The following is a 23,427-nucleotide window of genomic DNA, read 5'->3' as shown; positions in this document are numbered from 1 at the left end:
TATGTTGAGCAAGGTAAGACTTTTCTCTTTGGAACTAAGGAGAATGAGGGGGTGACTTGATAGAGGTATGCAAGATGATAAGAGGCATAGATTAAGTGGACATGAAATACATTTTCCCCAGGTTGAAAATTGGCTAATATGAGGGGTCATAATTTTATATTGAGGGCAGAAAGTATAGGGGATGTGCCAGAGGTAACTTTTTCTTAAAAAGACAAGAGAGAGTTGTGGGTGCATGGAATGCCAGAGGCAGATACATTAGGGACATTTCAGAGATTCTTAAGCGCATAGATGACACAAAAATCGAGGCCTACTGTCTATAGGAGACAAGAGTTAAATTGATCTTAAAGTACGTTAAAAGTTCAGCACAACACCTGTGCTATGCTGTAATACTATATGTCCTATAAACAGTAAATAAATCATTCAGAAGTTACTTTTGGAAGGAGTTATCAGAGGCATTATCAGATATACCTGAAAATTTGATAGTAAAAAGTAAATCGCCAGAGGACAGCAGAAAAATAATGCAAGCCTTGTATTTAAAAAGGGAAATAAAGTATGTCCAGATATTCATGTTAGGAAAAATAACATCATTTTTAAAAACTAACGAAGTGAAAGAATACCTAAGAACCAAAGTCAATGCATTAGGCAACACAGATTTAAACAGGAGCATTGTTATCAAACTAATGACAATGAACTGTTTGAAGTATCAGAGAGCAGATAAAGATAATGAATGCATGGCATGCAGTTTTTAAAACAGGCTTCCACAGGTGGAGGGACATAAGTATGTGGCCAGCTAGTTTTAAAAGAGTTCAGAGTGCCCAGAATGGCTGAAGATGTAAAGCAACCCAACTCAATTTGTACTAAAGACCCAGATTCCAAAATTATCAGCACAATTTCTGAATATAAAGATAACTTGGATGAACAGTCAACACCAAGAACTGCTACAAACTCAAAGTTAATAAATGGGCATAATTTCAAATTGGTTTCAGTACACAATATTGAACTATCACATTTTAATAGAAATGGGCAAGGTTAATAGGATACTGGAAAAGGCAAACCAAATACCGGTAGTCCATTTCTAGAGAAACTGATTGGAAAGAAAAATTTATAATCAGAAATTTTCTAGAGCAACACATACAAAACACTGAAGGAGCTCAGCAGGTCAGGCAGTATTATGCAGGGATAGGAACAGTCAATGTTTTGAGCCAAGAGCTTTCATCAGGATTAAAAGGAAAGAGGGCAAAAGCCAAAATAAAAGGTAGGGGGAAGGGGAAGAGCATGAGCTCTTGATGCTAGAGCATGATGATAGTTAAATCCAGCTGAAAGAGGAAGGGAGGAGCATTCAGTCTTTGTACAATTCTTCCTACCATATTTTTTTTAAAATATTTACATTAATACTCTAATCATTTGCACACTCGGGATTTTGCAGTGCCAGAGTGAGTATTCTTGGACCACTGGATACCATAGCATACTTTTAATCTTTTAAGAAGTTATACAATGTTATAATACATTTTCCAGCAGTTGGAAGGTAGCACGACAATTATCATCTGGGAAGTTATATACTAAAACATATAACTTTTGAATGGAGTATCAGCATTTTATTGTAGATTCTCTGGAGAGGGTGAAGAAATCATTTGACGATGGATTGGAAACTGGGTTATATCATCATGAAATAACTACACTCAGTGATCCTTTATTCCTTTATAAAAAATTGTTGAGTGGTTGAATAGAAATCTTTAAAATTATGAAAGGTTTATCTAAAGTTTATCTATTTAGAGATATAGCATGGTAACAAGCCCACCCGGCCCAACAAGCCCAAACTGCTCAATCATACCCATTAACCTACTAACTCGTATATCTTTAGGATGCAGGAGGAAACCTACTTGATCACAGAGAGAACGTACAAATTCTTTACAGTCAGCGGCGGAATCAAACCTGTGTTGTAATAGCATTACGCTAACCACTAAGCTACCACACCGCCCACATGATTTTTTTTAAGACTAGAAGACTAGAACATCAAGTCATTGATGAGAGGAGTTCAAAGTATCTTCTTGGTCCAGAAAATTCTGAGAATCTGGAGCATGCTATCAAAGGGAGTGGTTGAAAGATGTAGAAGAGTTGCATTTAATGGAGGACTAAGATAAGCATAGGGTAGAAGAGGATGATGCTGAACAGGCTAGATAAGGAAGGCACTGTTGTCAAATAAATGATGGCAAGAACTTATTGAACTGTTTCAATGCAAAACAATCCATGTTGTTCACATTCTTACCCATTGTGAGTCTGTCTACTTAAAAATGCCAGATAAATTATTTCTGTTTAACAATGGTTGCGTAGTACACAATGAATCTAAGTTACAAAAGTAACTAATACTGATCTCCTTATTTTCTCTACAATTTCACATCCAAGCCCATCAGTATACCCCTTGTTGCACTTCAACACTGAGCTGCCTGTAAACTTACAAATTACTTTTGAATCAGAATTCATGCCAATATTGTGGCTTTGAAGTCTAACTTGAGTGGCAGTTTCATTACAAAAATATCTTTTCATGTCTGTATTACGTTTGCTTTAACATTAAAAAGAGTGATAAAAAACTAATAGCTTTTGATCTTCAATCATTCAATTTTTTTGGGTCACTACAATCTGAAGGCTCCATCCCATTTAAAGTTTTGTCATCAAAGATACATTGTCATGTTATTGTACAGAAGCACACGGACTTATCTTTGAATGCTTATATTAGACGTAATAAAATGAAGGAATGCTGTCCCTCTTGTGCAACATTTTGGTCCTGTATTTTACTTTTTAATAAAATTTAGAGTGTTGGTCGATACAGACTAACAATGCAGTGTTTTCAACACTTGGCGTGATAAGGAAGGTACAGTATTGAGCACCCTCATTATCACTACCCAAGGAATAGGGGCACGGACTTCCCACAGGTAACAAAAAACACAAAGGTCTTCTCCTTTGTATCCAATACGCAACCCCTAAATAAACATACGCATGTCCTATAATATTCTAAAAGCATTGGTGCACTTTATTAAACACATTAAACCTTTTAAATACCTAAAAGGACATTAGCTAACAAACTCTTCCATCAAAACTTAAGCAATAACTGGGTTTGAAATATATGATACAGTTGTGTAAAAAACCTCTCTGTTGGAGCAGTACACAGCAGGAGCCTATTACTGCAAGTGATTTGGAAAGTAAACACCATATTTAAGCAGACAATAATTGAGAATTCAATATATATATCTACATAAATATAGTTAAAAATTTTAAAGCTGTGGCTTGGAACTAAGTCCATAAGTATATAAATCTACAGATAGCAAAATCAGTGGCTAATGATTGAATTTACAACCCCTTGAAAGTTTTCATGTTTTATTGTTTTAAACATTGAATCACAGTGGACTTAATTTGGCTTTTTTGACACTGATCAACAGAAAAAGACTCCTTTGTGTCAAAGTGAAACAGATCTCTACAAAGTGATCTAAATTAATTACAAATATAAAACACAAACTAATTGATTGCATAAATATTCACCCCCCCCCCCCTTTAACATGACACACCAAATCATCACTGGTGCAACCAATTGGTTTTAGAAATCACATAATTATCACATAATTACTGAAATGGAGATAATTTATTTTGGAGACCTATGTGCAGTCAAGGTGTTTCAATTGATTGTAGTAAAAATACACCAGTATTTTGAAGGTCCAACTGCTGGTGAGTCAGTATCCTGGCAAAAACTACACCATGAAGACAAAAGAACATTCCAAGCAACTCCGCAAAACGGTTATTGAAAAGCACAAGTCAGGAGATGGATACAAGAAAATTTCCAAGTCACAGACTTGGAGTACTGTTAAGACAATCATCAAGAAATGGAAAGAATATGGCACAGCTGTAAACCTGCCTAGAGCAGGCCATCCTCAAAAGCTGAGCGACCGTGCAAGAAGGGGACTAGTGCGGGAGGGCACCAAGAGACCTATGACAACTATGGAGGAGTTACAAGCTTCAGTGGCTGAGATAGGAGAGACTGCGCATACAACAACCGTTGCCTGACTGCTTTATTAGTCACAGCTTTATGGGAGAGTGATAAAGAGAAAGCCACTGTTGAAAAAAACTCACATGAACTCTCAGCTAGAGTTTGCCAGAAGGCATGTGGGAGACTCTGAAGTCAGCTGGAAGAAGGTTCTAAAGTTTGATGAAACCAAAATTGAGCTTTTTGACCATTGGACTAAACGCTATGTTTGGCGTAAGCCAAACACCGCACACCATCAAAAACACACCGTCCTTCCATGAAGCATGGTGGTGGCTGTATCATGCTGCCCTGGCTTAAAAACAACAAAGTTAATGAACTCAGCAGGTAGGGCAGCATCCGTTGAAAGGAGTAGTCAACGTTTCGGGCCGAGACCCTTCGTCAGGACTGAAGGAGGAGGGGGCAGGGGCCCCCCCGAAGGGTCTCGGCCCAAAACGTTGACTGCTCCTTTCAACGGATGCTGCCTGACCTGCTGACTTCATACAGCTTGTTTGTATGTGTTGATTTGGCCACAGCATCTGCAGTGTACTTTGTGTTTAAAAGGTTAATGTCCTGGAGTGGCCAAATCAGAGTCCAGATTTCAATCCAATGGAGAATTTGTGGCTGGACTTGAAAAGTCCACTCACGATTCTCATGAAATCTGGCAGAGTTTGAGCAGCTTTGTAAAGAAGAATGGGGAAAAATTGCACTGACTAGCTGTGCAAAGCTGATAGAGACCTATCCACACTGACTCGGGCTGTAATTGTTCTGAAAGGTGCCTCTACTAAATACTGACTTGAAGGGGGTGAATACTTACACAATTATTTTGTGTTTTATATTTGTAATTAATTTAGATCACTTTGTAGAGATCTGTTTTCACTCCGACACAAAAAAAGCTTTTTCTGTTGATTAGTGTCAAAAGAAAACAAACTAAATCCACTGTGATTCAATGTTGTACAAAAATAAAACATGAAAGCTTCCAAGCGGGGTGAATAATTATTATAAGCACTGTATGTACTATATATCTCAGTGGCAAAAGGTGTCTTTTGCTTTCCCAAAGAATCACAAATCTAGGTACTTTGTACAAAGCCTCAAATTTGGGTGTCTATAAAAACTGGTTAAAAATGAACAACGGATAACTAGATGGAGTACAATTCATAAAATCGTAAACCAAAATATTTGGGAACACTGAATCATGGAGCTGCTAGCTTAAAAACAAAAAGTAGAGGACCAGATAGCTGAAGGAAAATAAAATCACTTAAATAAATTATTAGCAACACACAAAAAATGCTGGAGGAACTCAGCAGGCCAGGCAGCATCTATGGAAAAGAGTAAACAGTATCAGTATTTCCTAATATGCAAAATGATGGAAGAATCTTTCACAGTGTCTCATTATTGCATGAAATACTTGAAGCAATCGTGGTTGGTTACATTGACAGTGGAATTACCTTCATCAAACGATGGTGATACCTTTCAAGTGAAAGGGCGGGAGAGGGTGGTGAAGCAGATTTTAGTAGCTTAGTGTCACATGGAAAACCACCTACCTCTTGGTATTCTGCCAGTCCCTTGACATGTGGGACATGTGACATTTTCTCTTCCCACAAACTCTACATAAGGAACATGAGAACTGGCCTCTCCATTGTTGCCCTGTACTTCATCTGTGTTTTCTACAGATTTTCTATCTGTCTCTGTCACAATAGACTCTGCATCTTCTTTCTTGCCTTGTCTTGAGAAAGTAGGTAAATGAGAGAATGATTTACCCATGGTTTGTTGTACTTTCCCTGTAACATGAATTCAGAACAAAAAGGATTATACTTTATTTATGGAGATGGTATTCATATTCAATTATCGTAATGCATGTGAAACGTTATGAATCAATATCACAGACAGATGTGCCGGCTACTCAGAAGGTCAGTGATAAGACAAGAGGATACAAGCTTCCTTGTGGTCATGATTCCAAAACCAATTTCTGGTTCTGATAATGTGTAACTGTTAAATTCGGTGCTTTGAAATCCTGCTTCCATTCGTCTGTATACAAGTGAAAGCCGGCCAAGCAAGCCTGAATATACAAAAACAAATCTTCAGCGGTTGCATCTGACTCTTCCTTGCAATTTCAGCTTTTTATTTAGCTTGGATTCATACCTGAGACTTAAGATGCAGCAGACCCTTTGTTATAGTAACAGACCTTTTAATGAAACTGATAATGAAATGTTGTGCTCAAGTCATGAAGGGAAAATTAATTTGACACAACTAGTCTATCCAATCATTTTTATCTCCATATTCCTCAGTCATAGAGCTGTAAGGCACTAAAAAAAAAGGACTTTTGGCCATAGACATCCATGCCAACCAAGATGTATATGCAAGCTGATCCCATTTCCCAGCACTTGGCCCATATCCTTCTCAACTCTTGTCATCCATATACCTGTATTTAACATACCTGCCTCAACCACTTCCCCTAGCAACTGTTCCATACATCTACCACTGCTATGTAAAACTGCAATGCGACAACAATATTGCCAAGCTGCATGGGTCCTAATGCCCTTCCCTTGGACAACATTGGTGGCGTGGAGAGGGGAGACTTGCAGCTTGGGCAACTGCCGGTCTTCCATTTAAAAAAAAAACCTTGCCCAGGCTTGCGCCCTGGAAACTTCCCAAGGTTCAAATCCATGGTCTATCGGGACTAACGGAGGCCTATACTACACTATGTAAAACAACTGCCCTTCAGGTTCTAATTAAACCTTTCATCTTTAATCTTAAAACTACTGTATGTTCTCCAGTTCTTGATTCCCTAACCATGGAAAAAAGACCATTCACCCTATCTATGCCCCTCATGACTTTGGCTTGGAGTCAAACATACCATACTCAAAACAACTAGAGGAGAAAAAGTTACTCTAACTCAACGTAGGAAGTTATGGAGACGCAAGAGGTTGCAGATGCTGGAATCTGGCGCAACACACGAAAACCTGGAGGAATTTAGTGTGTCAGGTAGCATCTATTGAGGGAAACAGACTGCCAATGTTTCAACCCTCTATTTCCTTCCACAGATGCAGAATGACCCTCCATGAGGGAAATGATAATGGATATAAAATCACAACTTCCACATCCAAGGCATAAAATTTCTAAATTATCCTGCTCTCTACAAGTACCTTGCCTAAAAGCATTGCACTGGAGAATGTCAAGGGTGTGACTGAACCATTCTAAATATGCAAACACAAAAGAAGAAATTAGGGCTGATGCATTAAGCTGTAATTTTAATGGCTTGATCAGTTCTAATCATGCTGTTATTGCATATTCAACTTACTAAGTGTGGACTTTCATTCCTTTAATTTTAGAGATTTTTAAAAAAATATTTCCCATTTCTTGATTCTTGCACATAACTAGATCCTTTTTTTCACATCTTTATTTCACTGTGCATGACTTAAGACTCCTAGTAACTAAGAAGACAGTTTTCTTCATTACAGTGATAGAGAAATACAGCACAGAAACATGCCTTTTGGCCATTTGAGTCCATTCCGACCATCAACCACTCAATCCTATATTATAATTTCCGGTAACACACATTAAATGCCGCAAGAACTCAGCAGGCCAAGCAGCATCTATGGAAAGGAATAAACAGTCGACGTTTCGGGCCGAGACCCTTCATCAGGATGGGAACAAAAGATGAGAAGTTAGAGCAAGAAGGTGGGGAAAGGGGAAAAAGTAGTCCAAGGTGATAGGTGAAAGAGATAAAAGCGAGAGTGTATATTATTACCAATTTATTTATTTAAAAGGAACAGCAAAAAAAAGTAATGTACATGGGTTCATTGTCCGTTCAGAAATCTGATGATGGGGGGAAGAAGCTGTTCCTAAAATGCTGAGTTTCAATTTCTCAGTATTGATATACCAGCACAAAATAATAGCCAACGCAACTCATTATTGAAGGGAAATCATATCCATTCTCTAACAGATACTGAAAACTACATTACCTTCAAGCAACTGTTGCTGAAATTCATTGCAAGGGAAATTTAACTTTATCCACTCTCCTTAATAAGAAAACTATTGAGTAGCACCAAAAGGTGGTGCTCTGGCTGCAATCTTACAGATTTGAAGGTGGCAGGGTTCCTAAGTTTGCTAATTTCATTATGCATAACCTGTCAAAATATATCACAGGATATAACATTTCCAGAGTGCTACAGAGTGGAATATGTTTCAGTATTCCGTTCTATTGAACGATATAATAGTCATCAGTGTACACAAGCCACATCATGTCAACTTCTTAACCACATCCCCTTCCAACTGTCAAACAAACAAATATATTAAGACTGTGGTTATTCTGCTGACAACTGCAATGTGTTCCTAAGTGAACCATTGCATTCAGTTCTGGTTGCTCCATTATAGAATTTGAATTTGAATTGACTTTATTATTTACATCCTTCACATACATGAGGAGTAAAAATCTGCATGTTATGTCTCTGTCTAAATGTGCAATGTGCAATCACAGTCATTTATAACAAAATATAATAAACTGAACAGTCAATGTAACAGAGTAAACTCAAATCAGCATGAGTTAATCAGTCTGATGGCCTGGTGGAAGAAGCTGTCCCGGAGCCTGTTGGTCCCGGCTGTTATGCTGCGGTACCGTTTCCTGGATGGTAGCAGCTGGAACAGTTTGTGGTTTTGGTGACTCAGGTCCCCAATGATCCTTCGGGCCCTTTTTACACACCTGTCCTTGTAAATGTCCTGAATCATGGGAAGCTCACAACTACAGATGCTCTGATTAAGGGAGGTACATTTCCCATACCAGACAGTGATGCAGCAGTCAGGATGATCTCAATTGTGCCCCTGTAGAAAGTTCTTGGGATCTGGGGGCCCATACCAAACTTTCTCAACCATCTGAGGTGAAAGAGGCGCTGTTGTGCCTTTTTCACCACACAGCTGGTGTGTACAGACCACGTGAGATCCTCAGTGATGTGGATAGAATGGGTACGGAGGCTTTGGAGAGGGTGCAGAAGTAGTTTACTAGGATGCTGGCTTGATTAGAAGGCATGTGCTACAAGGAGAGGTTGGATAAACTAGGATTATTTTTCTCTGGAGTGGCAGAGGCCGAGGAAAGACTTGACGGATGTTTATAAGATTAAAAGAGGTGTAGACAGACAAACAGTATCTTTGTCTTAGGATCAAAATGTCTAATACTAGAGGGTCTGCATTTAAAGTGAGAGGACAAGTTCAAAGGAGTGAACCATTCCATTCAATTGGCAAGTTTTGTTTTTAAAAGAGTGTGCTGCATGCCTGGAGTAGTAGTGGAGACAAGTACAATAGAAGTGTTTAAGAGGCTCCTAGACAGGTACATGAATGTGCAGAGGAATTTGGATATTGTATAAGCAGATAGAATTAGGTTAACTTGACACTTAATTACTACAGGTTGAACATCAGTTTCAAATTTAGGATTTTGGAATATTTGCATCTATATACCTTGGGGATGGGGTCCAAGTCTAAACAAAAAAATCAATTTATATTACATATGCAGATTATGCACAGCTGGTGTGAAGCTCACAGAGACAACAGTCCGCAGTCAGAGCACAGTCTGACGTGATGGAGCTGGGTTCTCCACAGACTATTGGAGTTGAATGAGCTCCCCAACTGTGTCTATTACTGGGTTCCAGCACTACAACTGACTTCGTATCCACCATCTCTTTCAAACAGCTGCTTGTTCCACAGCAACTACAATGGGGGGGGGGGGGGGATTATATATAATTTTTAAAATAATTTTGTGCATGAGATGATTACTTTCAACTTTCAGTTTGTTGTGAGAGATTGCTGCTTGATTGTGATCAGCATACTGTTAAATGGTATATGTTCACTCTGACTCTGACGAACCCATTCTTTCAATACACAATCGAGATTTTTTTTTGCTTTATGCAGTGTTTTTTCAATTTCTCATTAACTTTTATTCATCACATTTGTGAGGTCACCTCTCAGAATTGTGTACGGTGCGCAGAGACCTGGGCGTCAGCTGGGAACCTTCCCTGCACCTTGTGGAATTTTCCATTTGTGATGTCATCTCAGCGCTCAAAAAAAATGTTGTACTTCAGAGGTTTTCGGATTTTGGAATTTCGAATAAGGGGTACTCAACTTGCAGTTTGATAAGTTTGGCACAATGTCATGGGCTATAGGGCCTGTTCTTGTGATGTACTATTTGATGCTCTATGTTGTAAACCAGAGTGATATAACTTTCTCATATAAACTGAAGGAGATGCATACCTTCTATTGTGGATACTAGAGCACCCAGACAGACTGGATCTTACCTAATGGAAAGGCAACTCAAATACCAAAGAGTAAAACCTTAATCCATCACCCTCAGGAATTTGTTGGTGGATTAGCAGATTCTCTGAACTATTAGATGTTATTATATTAATACTTCAATGCACTTTTTTAGAAACATGGTATACATTAGTATAAAAATAACTTCTCACAAACGGGGCAAGTCAAAAGGGAGTGTAGGAACCGGGAACCCAGTATGGTTGAGGGAGCATGAGAAACAGGATCCAGTGAGCCAGATGCCAAACCATCAGGATAAAGCATGGATGATCAGAGTTTTGATGTATTTGTTAATTTTACATTGCCCCAGCAGCGCAACACTGTAAATGACTGTCCAACCTACACCATCGAGAACAGTTCTGAGTTTGAACTTTACCACAGCTGGACCAATGAGAGACTAAAAAATCATTCAGAGTAGTGGTCCCCAACCTCCGATCCGCGAAGCGTGCAGGGTGCAGTGGTAGGTGGAATGCACCCAGCACATCTTTAAGAAAAAAGCCGAAATAAACAAGCTAATTAATTAGGTGCCGCCCGGCATGTAAATGTCGTCCCAGATCCGGGGGGATCCGGCACCCCTGCATGCTTCGCGTCCTGGAGGTTGGGGGCCACTGATTCAGAGGATGCATCAGAACACAAAGGTTGTGGCACATTTACAACTGATTAACTAAAACAGCCAAATTCAAGAGGGCACAGAATTCATTGTGTGCCATTTTGGGATAAGCAATGCAACAGAGCCTTATCATCAAGAAACACAACCAGACTGCAGGTGTGAACAACTCTGGAATAGTCAGCTGTGACTTGAACTACATCAAGATATAGGCCTCATCTCTACGGAAGGATTGCATTTGACACATTCAAAAGGAAGCATAGCACACAATTAACCATAAAGCCACTAAAAATAATAATACCTTCTGTTCGATAACCTCCCTCCAAAAATACTGTGCAATAATTAAAGCCCTTAAGCAAGTACAGTGGATTCTGGTTAATTGGGCAATCGGTTAATCAGGGAAGCTGCTTATTTAGGACAACTTCTAAAGAACAAAAACTAGTCAAGAAAATTGCTAGGATTCCCTTCATTTATTTTGGACACCATGCTATATAATTTGGGCAGGAAACTTTTGCCAAATAGGTTCTAATTAGCATCAGTCGCGTGCACTTGCGCTGCTGTTAGGCGCTGCGCCGCACTTAGAGCAAACAACTTTTAAGTAGCATCAGTTGCGTGTGCTGGTGTTCAAGAAGCAGTGATTTTTGCTGATAGTTGGCGAGAAAAAGCAGTTAGACAATTCAGAACTGCAGTTCACTACTTAAACAACTTAGGAAATACAAAGAGTTTGAAGGTATTGCTACTCATCTTGAATGTTACAATGAAAATAAAGATATAGACGATTCAATCATCAATAGCATTGTATGAAGGTGAAGGCAGTCCCTTATCTGCACTAGGAGTCTGCACTGATTTTGTTCCTTGTGTACATTGGATGAACTCCTCTGTCAATAACTATTAGGAATTAATATACAGTTTTATAGTACTATTGGTAGTGTTCTAAATTGTTCTGTATTTCATTTAAATACATAATTTGTTACTCAGTTTGTGTTTTTTATACCTGCTTTAACTACTTACATGGAACTTCTGTGTGTTCCTCAAACATAAATTCAAGATTCTCAACAGCAGTCCAAATGCCCCTTCAACACTTTGAGCAGGGGTGGGCCAGAAATGTCGTATTATTTTTCAAGGAAGCTTTGAACACATTCTTGAATCCTTTCCTTTATTTGGCATATAATCCTTTCTGCTGACAGGATTGTGTCTTCTCTCCTATCAGATTCCCTCTTCTCCAGCCCTTTACCTTTCCCACCCACCTGGCTTCATCTATCACCTTCTAGCGAGTCACCTTCCCCTCCCCCACCCAACCTTTTTATTCTGGCAACTCCCCCCCCCCCCCCTTCCTCTTCAGTCCTGGTGAAGGGTCTCAGCCCAAAACATCAACTGTTTGTTTATTTCCATAGATACTGCCTGCCTGACTGCTGAGTTCCTCCAGCATTTTGTGCATGTTGTTTTGGATTTCTAGCATCTGCAGACTTTCCCATGTTTGTATATTGCATACTACTTTATAGTCAGAAAATTCTGGCACAAGAATTTTGTCCCCCACTTCACAGAAGCAGTACTATCACACATTATCTTTAAGTGTTGTCATTGTCGGTGCTGATTCACATGTTTCAGTTTCCGCTTTCGATTTCCTGTTCACTGATGGTCATCAGTAGTGGCGCATCAGCAATACACAACTCACTAAAAAAAAATACCATTTTCTACAGCAGCAGAAATAAATTGGAATCCTAGAGAGAAAATTATAATAACAAATCCAATAGCCTCTTAAATTTCATTGTTGAATCCTCTGCAGATCTCCTGTAGTTCAAGGCTAAAATATGAAGCATAAAAGTATAATGAAAGTAAGAATTCATTTGGCCATCATACACTGAAGCCTGAAAACTGCTGTACACTCAGTGGCCACTGCATTCGATAGAAGAGTGGAATCCAGCGTGGTCTTCTACTGATGTAGCCTATCCACTTCCAGATTCAACATGTTGTACGTTCCAAGATGCTCTTCTGCACACCACTGTTGTTATTGTCACCTCCCTGTCAGTTTGAACCAGCCTGGCCATTCTCCTCTGACCTCTCTCACTAACGATACGTTTTCACCCACAGAACTACCGCTCACTGGATGTTTTTTTGCTTTTCGCAACATTCTCTGTTAACTCTAGAGACAGTTGTGCATGAAAATCCCAGGAACTCAGCAGTTGCTGAGATACTCAAACCTCTGCCTGGCACCAACAATCATTCCATGGTTAGAGAAACTTAGCTTACATTTCTTACACATTTTGATGTCTGGTGTGAACAGCAACCAAATCTCTTGACCATGTTTGCATGCTTTTGGAGTTGCTGCCACATGATTGGCTGATTAGATATTTGCATTAACAAGCAGGTGAATCTAATAAAGTGGCCACTGAATGTATATGCATTACTAAATCTCTTTATGTAGAAATACTTAACTTATTACTGTTAATTGCTTCCCATATTCAAATGAAAAGTTAGTTGTTTTATCCTCAGGTGCTATCTAATTAAATTATTTTTTCCAGCATTTCTTAAATTCTGGAAAATAACACTTTTATTCTTTAGCCAATCATCTCACTTTTAAAATTTCACTTAACACAGCACAAAAAAATCAGATTTGCAGCATACAGGTATTTCAAAAGAGCTTGAAATGTATACATAATACTTTATGAATTATTTAGAAAAAAAAAGTGATGATAACAATTTTTGCTTTGACTTCTGATACTGAAGACCCATTTCTGCTCATAATCAATTGGCCAAGTTTTTTGCTGGCTGTGTTCAAACTGTCCCAAGATGACTTGGCTTTCTAGTTATCTGTACCCAAGTACAAGAAGCTTTTTAAACTGTGTAGTTATCTTCCCTCCATTCAATACTTTAAATCACAGAGGTACACATCAGAAGAAAAGGCATTTTTTCCCCTAATAAACTCAATTTGGCAAAAAAAAATTAAGCAAAAGGACATCTTCAAAGCCACCTTTATACTTGGAAACATCTACATAGTGGGAAGGAAAAGGAGAATAAATGTCACACCACACTCATGTGCTTCTCAGCAAGTCTGCAGTTATAACAATGCTTCATCTTAAAGTTGGATAGAAGTGGATTTGCCTAGAGAATTCTCAGTCCATATCATGTGGAGGTGATTGACATACGCAGCTGTGCACTAAAAATCAGCAAGGTCTGTGGGCAGGGACAGGAGAAAACTATTACCTTAGAAGTAGTACTTTTCCTCAATTTTCAGTTTCCTGTTTTTTTTCTCTGATTTCCAGTTTTCCTTTTGTTGTCAACTTCCACTTAATAAGTATGCCCAGTTGTGCTTTGGTAAGTCTTTATTTCAATCCAGCTTCTTTCTGGAACTTTGCCTCAAGCAGAAAAAATGTCAAAGTTGTGGTTCACTTTATGTTCCTTGCTTCCAATTAAATTACAAAAAAAGAATCCTTAAGGTACAAACCTGCTTTTAAATAAGTAAAGTTTGAGTTGTTCTTTTTCAGAAGAATCAACTTGTAGAAACAATTCCAGTGATGGAGTTCACTGTGGGAGATCCCTCATTTAATGAGCTAATACATAGAGGTGCTTTTAGCCTGGAGTGGTGATTCTATCTACGTATGTGGTTAGACCATGAAAAGACACAAAACAATTTCTTATAAGGGTTATTGGTAGCTGAAGTATATGACAATTGCATGAAATTAACTAAACATTTTGCAAATGTATGTTTCCTCAAGTTATTCTCACCTCTGCCTTTTGATTTTTCACTTTAAAATCTGAGAGTTTAATCACCTCTTCTTTCACGATAATAATACGAATGGTAAAAATACTGTACACCCTGGATTATTCTGTATTAACCAGAAAAAATTAAAGAGTGATAATCCCAAGAGCAAGAGAAAAACCAGGGAAGTGGGGTCCCTTAGGGACCAAAGGGTTCATCTATGTGTGGAGCCAGGGAATACAGGCAAGATCCTGAATGGTAGATAGGGTGGTGAAGGTGGCATATAGCATGCTAATTGATACACAGAATACAACTTTCCAAGATACTGTTTGAACTGCACAGAGTATTGTGTGCAGTTCTGCTTGCCACACTATGGAAACAAAACGGTTGCCTGGAGAGAGAGTACAGAGGAGATTCACCAGGATGTTACCTGAATTGGAGGACTTTTGACAAGCACATAGGTGAGTTCTAATGTCCTTATGCTTCAACACCCAGATGTGAAGGATCCTGAGAGAGCAAGCATCACTGCTGTCAGGTTCCTCTAGTCTTCACTCTTCTACTGAGTCAGCATTCTGTGCCAATGAGGTGATGGGAAATGGAAAGGACAGGTCTGCTCCTGCAGAAGAGTGGTGGACTCACACATGCCGTATCTTTGCTCCAATAGCACAGCAACCTACTTGTGTGTTGCAATTCTCTGCTCAAGCAGGATAGCAATCTGCACATATGCAGCTTCCCTTTGCTCCTGGAGAACTGTAAGCTACTTAAGTGCTGTATTCCTGTGTGCAGTGTGGAAACTTCCTGCTTATCAAAAATATTTCATACTCTATTTCAATTTGCTCTGGAGTGGCTCCTCTCTAGTCAACAGGAATATCAGGCTGTTCCCTGCTGCCAAATTGCTTCACCTGAAGAATTTCAAGCTGTTCTTGTAGGTAAGAAACTAGACCTCTTACTGGATCATGGCAAGATTCCACTGAAGCAGTGTGTGGCCACTTCTGTATGATGGGATTGCTGCCAAACCCTTCAAAAAAATGCACACAACTTCCAAAACCTCTTTTTACCTCCTGTATTTGGCTAGACAGACCTGACAAAATGACAACTACCTTGTGGAATCAAGTTGAGTTTATTGTCATGCATCCCATCAGTAGACTTCATCAGGTGCATAGACCAGTGAGCCTCCACACCACATCATACAGATGCAGCCTGCAAGGCCCAGACGTAGCTTCTCATGAAACATTATTTCCCCAACCTATTCAGCTCAGCCTCTCCATTCTAATTTCTGAGGCAATGTATAGTGTCAGGCATAATGACACACTTCAGTATTCAAAATCTCCCACCTGCTCTACTCCTCCCTCCTGCCACTATTCATTATGTTCTGACAGGGTCAAAGCAGTGGGCTTCTCTTCCGACCATACAAATAGAAGATTGCTGCAGGTCAGCTATATGATGAGGCAGCAGCACACATGATAACTAACTAATTCTAGATCAGTTCAGCGATGAAAGGGAGTTAATGATGATATCCAGTAGAATGCACTCCTTTGGCTCCTCTGCTCACGAGGAGTTTGGGAATCATCTCTTCCAGGCTGGCGAATTGCTAACTTGAGTGCCCTTCTGTTATGTGAATCATCTCGCAGTTATTAACATGAGAGATTCTGCAGATGCTGGAAATCCAAAGCAACACACACAAAGTGCTGGAGGAACTCAGCAGGTCAGGTAGCATCTATAGAAATGAATATACAGTTGATGTTTGGGGCCAGGACTTCTTCAGCACTGGAAAGGAAGGGGGAAGATGCCAGAATAAAAAGGTGGGGCAAGGGGAAGGAGGATGGCTGGAAGGTGATAGGTGAAGCCAGGTGGGTAGGAAAGCTAAAGAGTTGGAGAGGAAGGAATCTGATTGGAGAGGAGAGTGGACCATGGGAGAAAGGGAAGGAAAAGGGGACCCAGGGTGAGGTGATCGGCAAGTGAGAAGAGGTAAGAGGCTAGAGTGGGGAATAGAAGAGGGGAGGGGGAGGGAATTTTTTTATCAGAAGGAGAAATCGATATTCATGTCATCAGGTTGGAGGCTGCCCAAATGGAATTTAAGGTGTTGCTTTTCCACCGTTGGGGTGGCCTCATCATGGCACAAGAGGCAGCCATGGACCGAGATGTCAACATCCCCTAGACATTTCAGTCTTTGTCTAAATGCAACCATGATTGACCTGTCCGCCTGAGTCCCTGCTCACCAAGATAATTGCACCAACACGAAAGGATATTTTTTCATGGGATGCAGCTTCCTTTGTCATGTTAAATGCAGCCATGACATATTCTGCAGTACTGCCCAATTGTGCAAAAATCTGAACTTCTAGAGATGATCTGAGTCAACTCCTACCAGGCTCTTTGTACATTGGTCCTGACCCACCCCCTTCATTCTGCTCCAAACGCAGATACTGAACTTTCCTCTTGGCAAGTACTTCACTTAAATAAATGCCTGTATCTCTCCATATTAATCTAGGACCTCTTTCTCTTTTTCTCCAAAGCAGCCTTACAGTGTAGATACAGAGAACTGCAAATACTGGAATCTGGATTTAGGTACTGTACCTAAATGTTGACAATTCCTTTCCCCCTATAGACTTCTTCGACCCACAGGGTTCCAGCAGCAGTTGGCTTTTTTTCCTGCTTCCGACATAAAGTCCTGTTGTTGCTGTATGACTATGTGCTTAAGGGACGATGACCCAGATGGACTGCTTGCACAGCAAAATATCAGGAACCATTTCAACACATATTTTTGGATGTGAACCATCCTAAAGGTGGTTTATATCCAAAAACATGTCAAATTATTTTTAATCTATTTTGTGATTTTTTTAAGAAATTCAAATTTGACACTGTATATGTATTGATATGTTAGCATTTTCTAAAACAATTTCCTGGTTTAAGAAACATGCCTCATGCCTATCATCTAACACAGGGGTGGGCAAACTTTTTGACTTGTGGGCCACAAAGGGTTCTAAAATTTGACAGGGGGGCCGGACCAGGAGCAGATGGATGGAGTGTTTTGGTAATACACCTCATAAGAGAAAATAAAATATCATGGGATATGTAGAAAACATGTGCTTTAATTTCAATTGAAAATGAACAAATGCATTACAACAAAATATCTGTATTTGAAGTCCCATGGTATTTAGCTATTTATTGAAATGACTTTTAAAACACTGAAAATTAAATGAATAAAATACAGCTTTTTTTAATAGTAACAGTTATTATTTTAAAGCACTGAAAATTCTGTTATCCTTCAAGATATTATCATCATCACTCTCCTCCTGACTGTCTTTATTTCAAAAACGGTAGGAGATGCAGGTCTACTTGTCCTGCTCCTTCTTATTCAATTGTCCCCTGTGCCAAAACTCAACAACGACCAGCACAAGGAGATAACAGTGACAGCGCGCCAGTATGCGGAGCGCGTTATTTGATCTGGAGCGCATTTTTTATTTTGAGTACGTATGTGCACCTGCGCACTACTCATGTCCATCACTTAACAGAAATGACATGTAACATGTAAGGCTTATTGAAAAAAAAATTTTCAAATGCGCACTACTCATGTCCATCACTTAACAGAAATGACATGTAACATGTAAGGCTTATTGAAAAAAAAATTTTCAAATGCATTTTTTACATAACACAACGAAGAAACATTTTTAATTTCAGTGGGAACTGTGTTGTTGGTCTCCCTTTTTAGCCAGCGCATCAAAGTCTGGATTCAGTTTTGTTGTGGCGATTCTCAGGATGGATCTGAGGTGTTGGTCAGTTAACTTGGATCTGTGGCTGGCTTTGTTGATGTTCATGACGCTGAACGCCTATTCACACAAATAGGTCGAGCCGAACAAAGAGTAAAGCGCAAATGTGGAGTAATACGCTGCATCTCAACAAAGGTCAATGTATATAGAGTGCGTCATCTATTGGGAAAACGCCAGAATTGCGGGGGAAAAAAGTTAACAAGGTTTATTAATATAATTTCATCAAGTTCTGCGGGCCGGATTAAAAAGCTTAAAAGCCGCATATGGCCCCCGGGCCGTAGTTTGCCCATGCCTGATCTAACACCTCATCCAACTGGCCACATTTCACATTCAAGTCTGTTGGATTAGAATGTATAATTGTTATTTTCTCTGCAGTTTAACAATTTATGTCTCCTTGTATGTTATATCATTACCTGTAGGTGTGTAACTGTTTAGTATGTTTCCTCGTGGTCACAGTACATATATGCAATTGTTCAGTGTGTCCCCTAGTTTTTACAGTTCTGTCTCTTTCTGGAAGCTTCTTGGTATCCCATTATTTGAATTGGGGTTACGTGTTTGGTTAACTCTTATTTACAAATATGAATGAAATGTCTCTTATCTGTGGAGTAGGAGGGCTGAACACATTGGCCTGTCATTCTTACTTCTTCTTTCCCTTCCCCTACAATACTTTTGCTTCTCCCTGTTTTCAATTCTCTTTGTTCTATTAACACTTAATATAATCATGAAGCCTTCCAAAAAAACCATGGATTAAAAAATTACAATCCAATAAGTCGAAACCATAAGTTTTCTTATAATCAGTGGAAAAATAAACATGACTCTCTGTTTCAGGATTGGATTGAGTGTCATTAAAAAGTCAAAGCTTTACCTTATGCATCGACCTCCTTGATTGTTTCAGCTGCAAGATCACACTACTGCCTCTAAAAATTAACCAAGCTACCAGCTCTAAAGATCTGTCATTTCTCATATTGCTTTCCTTCTTTAAAGTCAAACAGAAGAAACTGTAGCCTATTTTCCTGGTCAGAAGTTCTTTTTTAAAGCCTCTCCTTGTGGCATGGAGAATAGAAAGTGTCTTTTTTAAACATAGAGATACAGCACGGTTACAGGTCCTCCTGGCCCAACAAGCCTACACCACCCAATTACAACCATGTGACCAATTACCCTAATAAGCCGTATTAACTGTCCTGTTGTACATACTATTTATTACAAATTACTATAGATTGCACATTGCACTTAGATGGAGACGTAACGTAAAGATTTTTACTCCTCATTAATGTGAAGGATGCGAGAAATAAAGTCAATTCAATCCAATGTCTTTGGGACGTGTGAGGAAACCATATGGAAGAAACCTGCACAATCACAGGGAGAACATACATACTCTTGCAGTGGTGGGAACTGAACCCTGTAAAGCGGTGCATTACTCACTACGCAACTGTGCTGCCCTGTTATTCACAGTTGATTCACTTTTCTCTATTACTTTCAGTTGCATTATCAAGACATGTGGTGGTCACTGAGACTCCACGTAAAAAAATGTGAACCTGAATACTGAACATCAGTGATAGCTCTAATAATCAAGAGCACAAGAGATTCTGCAGATATTGGAAATCCAGAGTAACACAGACAAAATGCTGGAGGAACTGGTTGAAGGGTCCCTAGGACTAATTGAAGGGTCTTAGCCCGAAACTTTGACAATTCCCCTTTATAAATGCTGCCTGACCTGCTGAGATTCTCCTGCATTTTGTGGTAATAATACTCAATAGATTCATACAATCCAACAGGCCAGTGCTTAGTTAATCTGGTTGCAGTTGATTGCTAGAAACATATGGCAAGCTCTGCAATGATGTTATGAATAATTTGCATTCTTATCAGTTTCACATCTTAAATTATTAAACTTCAGTCTACCCAAATCCTTTCCAGTCTAATGCAACTAAATTGCACCTAATTCTTGCTTTTCCTGGTGTGATCCAGCTATGGGTGCAGTGAGATTAGCTAACAAAGTACAGACAGGACAAAGAACAGGAGATTAGAGCTGGGTAGTCCATGATCTGTATTGCTGAGTGGCACATCTACCAATAGTTACATATTCAGGAAAAAATAACTCATTACACAAGAATACACAGGAATAAACCTTGCCCTGCCATTCAACACGAGCACGGCTGATCTATGTGAGCCATAAATCTTCTGTACTAGTTCCCCATAACTCTCAATTCCTCAATCTTTTAAATATTTATCTATGTTACTCTAATGATCTGGACTCCACTACCACCAGTGGCAGAAAGTTCCATGCACTCACTGCCTTTTGACTGAAGTAGCCTCAATGCACCTGTTTTGAATGACAGGCCCCTTATAGTTATGTCCCCCTGTTCATGATCCTCCCACTAGTGAAAAGACCTTAACATCTACCTTGTCAGGCCCCTTAAGTTTTTACATGCACGAATAAGATCATTAGTCATTCTTCTAAATGTCATAGAATACGGTCTGAATAGTCTAGTCTTTCTCGACAGACCATCACGGTCATCACAAGACTTTGTTGACGAGGTCCCTCCACATCCTCTCCCAAGATCCATTTGCCTTACTTACAGTATTCTCATTCATCTTTCCACCTTGTTGTTTCAACCTCCAAAAAGGTTCCGGAACATATTTTCAACTATTCTGTTCATGTTCAGTCAACAAACATTGACTCAGCGTGCATTTTCATTCATTTAATCCTAGAAACATTATGGAATATCTTTTCTATATCAAGAACATTATTTAAATTGTAAATACTGTATATGAGGTATATGTAGTGTTACGCCTGCAGCCCCCTCCTTTGTGAGAATCTTAAGATCACTATTGATTTGGGTGAGGAGACCCAGGAAATGAGAGAGAGACGTGCGGAATGTCTCGTTCCCCGGTGATATAAAGCTACGGGACACGGCCATTGTCTCTTGAAGACGAACCTGCGTATTGCAATACTGTGCTACGTGGAAGCCCTCAGGCAAAGTGGGCTGGTTGAGGGAGGGATTGCATCATCCCAAACTGATTGACATCTGAGACCCTGTGAGTCAGGATAAAAGAGGGTCTGTGGGAACAGCCCCCAGACGCACCAGAAGAAACGCTAGTCATCCCGTAATAGCGGAAGCTGGTAGGGAGGAGGCCACCTGCGTTCGGTTCCATTTGCCCCAGAACCGGTGGCTTGTACCAGTGAAAAACGGCTTTTAGCTAACAACGGGGAAACCAAGTCCCCACGACTCGAAGGATTGGCATAATAAAAGAACTGGGCAAGTTTAACCCGTCCCTCTCTAACCCAAAACGCTGCAGCTTGAACGAGCTAACAGTGACTCTTATATTTCCATCGGACAATACATTATCCCCTAGACAACGATATTTCTTATTGATTATTATTATACCCGCGCTTTTAGATTTAGTATCGACGACGTATAATATCTGTATGTTTGCATTGATCTTATTTCTGTGCCCCTTTATCAATAAATACTGTTAAAAATAGTACCATCAGACTTCAACAGACCTCCCTATCTTTGCTGGTAAGTGACCCAGTTACGGGGTTCGTAACAGTAGATATTCAACAAGCTGTACAAGATTACAGGATAGTTACAAAAGTTCATCTTTGTTCTCATATTCCACACAAGGAACCAAGGCACCACCTACTATTCCTCGTTTAATATTTCATCTATTACTTTCCCATTCCCTCAGGAAGTTCTACATTCTAAGCATCCTATGGATAAAGAATTTCCCGAGTTTTTTGTTTGATTTATTAACTTATAACTATGGTTCATTGCTTAGCTCTCGAGTAGACAACAAAAAACTTTCTCCTTTACATTCTGCCTTACACTTGATTGCGCCCTACAGCCTCTATCATTTTAAACTGTTCGGAAATTTGAATAATGAGCATGAGCAGGGAGAGCTTCCATTAAGGACATCTGACAGCAAGGAATTAGATGGTGGTGCAAGCTGCCTTTAACGAAGAACTCTTGAAAGCACAGTGTTGTTACATGATCTTTCAGTGGTGGAGAGAACGAGTAATGAGGTGGCGATAAAAGAATGATTGCTTTGATCAGGTGCTGTAAAACTGCAAAATAGCAAATCTCACATCTCCAGCTGAAAAATAAAACGAGGAACTAAATGCGGCTGGCGAAGATGCGCTTGAGTCTATTAACGGAACGGTGAAGATTGCATCTTCCGTTTAAAACAAGGTGCGAATAATAATCAGGCCAAATCAACGACAGAATCGAGCTCACAGATTTCAGCCCTGAAAATAAGCATGAATGCACTCCTTCCTGCACTGGGCAGAAAGGGACTGAGCTCAGGTCGCCACGGCCTAGTTAAGCTCACCAATCCCAGCCTGGCACGGGGAGACCGCGCTGCAGGGTTGCCGGACTCCGGAGTAAATAAACAAGGCAGGCTCCGAGACTTGGCTCCTGGCCCTGTCAGCGATACCCCGGGGGGGGGGGGGGGGGGGGAGGGGCATGGGCCTGGGAAAGGGAGGGGTGGGTATTGGTGACAGGTCCTGCTGCTGTTCTCTTTATTCTTCGGCCAGGGTTAGTTTACTCACTGCCGCGAGCTCAGCTTCTCGATCGCCTTCTTCCTTCCCGTCTGTCCGTTGCTCGCCGTCCGTTCTGACTGAATGGCACCGCCTCCGGAGAAGCGACTTTACCGCAGCTGCAGCGCCTCCCAATGTGTTGAGCGCCCGCACCCCCAGCACCAGGTCTAACCACTACACCAGCAGGGGCTTCCTTTGCAAAAAAAATTCCCAAGCAGTGTTGCACTTTATCTCTAGAATATCCAATCTTGTAACCCTTAAAGCATGCAGTGTAATAAGAAATCTTGATTACGTGCAAAATGTAAGCATATTATGCACATACCAATATACTTAGACAAACGTAGATTCCTCAAGCAGGGCACGCAAAAAATGGTAACGGTTCTAAATAAATAGCTTCTATCGAAGGTGAACCCTCAACCAATAGCAACAATCGCTGATCCTCAGAGTATCAAATCATACCACAATTTTTAAAGGTCTAACATCTTAACTTATTTGTCAATATTGAAAACG

General features: G+C 39.9%; 1 protein-coding gene across 2 annotated transcripts in view; it reads right to left on the bottom strand.

Moving 5' to 3' along the window:
• tmem106a (transmembrane protein 106A) overlaps positions 1-23,055 on the bottom strand; it is a 42,875-nt gene extending 19,820 nt beyond the window's left edge. Inside the window, exons 1-3 of one of the 2 annotated variants that reach the window (XM_059956524.1) lie at positions 22,930-23,000; positions 14,118-14,269; positions 5,554-5,790 (exon numbers count right to left, since the gene is read on the bottom strand). In XM_059956524.1, coding sequence (XP_059812507.1) covers positions 5,554-5,773 — 220 coding nt within the window. In that variant the 5' untranslated portion in view covers positions 5,774-5,790; positions 14,118-14,269; positions 22,930-23,000. Of the gene's footprint in view, positions 1-5,553; positions 5,791-14,117; positions 14,270-22,929 lie in introns of both variants that reach the window. The other variant, XM_059956526.1, reaches the window with a different exon arrangement.
• Between the last annotated feature and the right edge of the window lie 372 nt (positions 23,056-23,427).

The sequence above is a fragment of the Hypanus sabinus genome, chromosome X1 (genome assembly GCF_030144855.1).
Source record: "Hypanus sabinus isolate sHypSab1 chromosome X1, sHypSab1.hap1, whole genome shotgun sequence".
In the NCBI taxonomy this organism is placed as follows: domain Eukaryota; kingdom Metazoa; phylum Chordata; class Chondrichthyes; order Myliobatiformes; family Dasyatidae; genus Hypanus; species Hypanus sabinus.
This window is presented reverse-complemented; position numbering and strand designations above follow the sequence as displayed.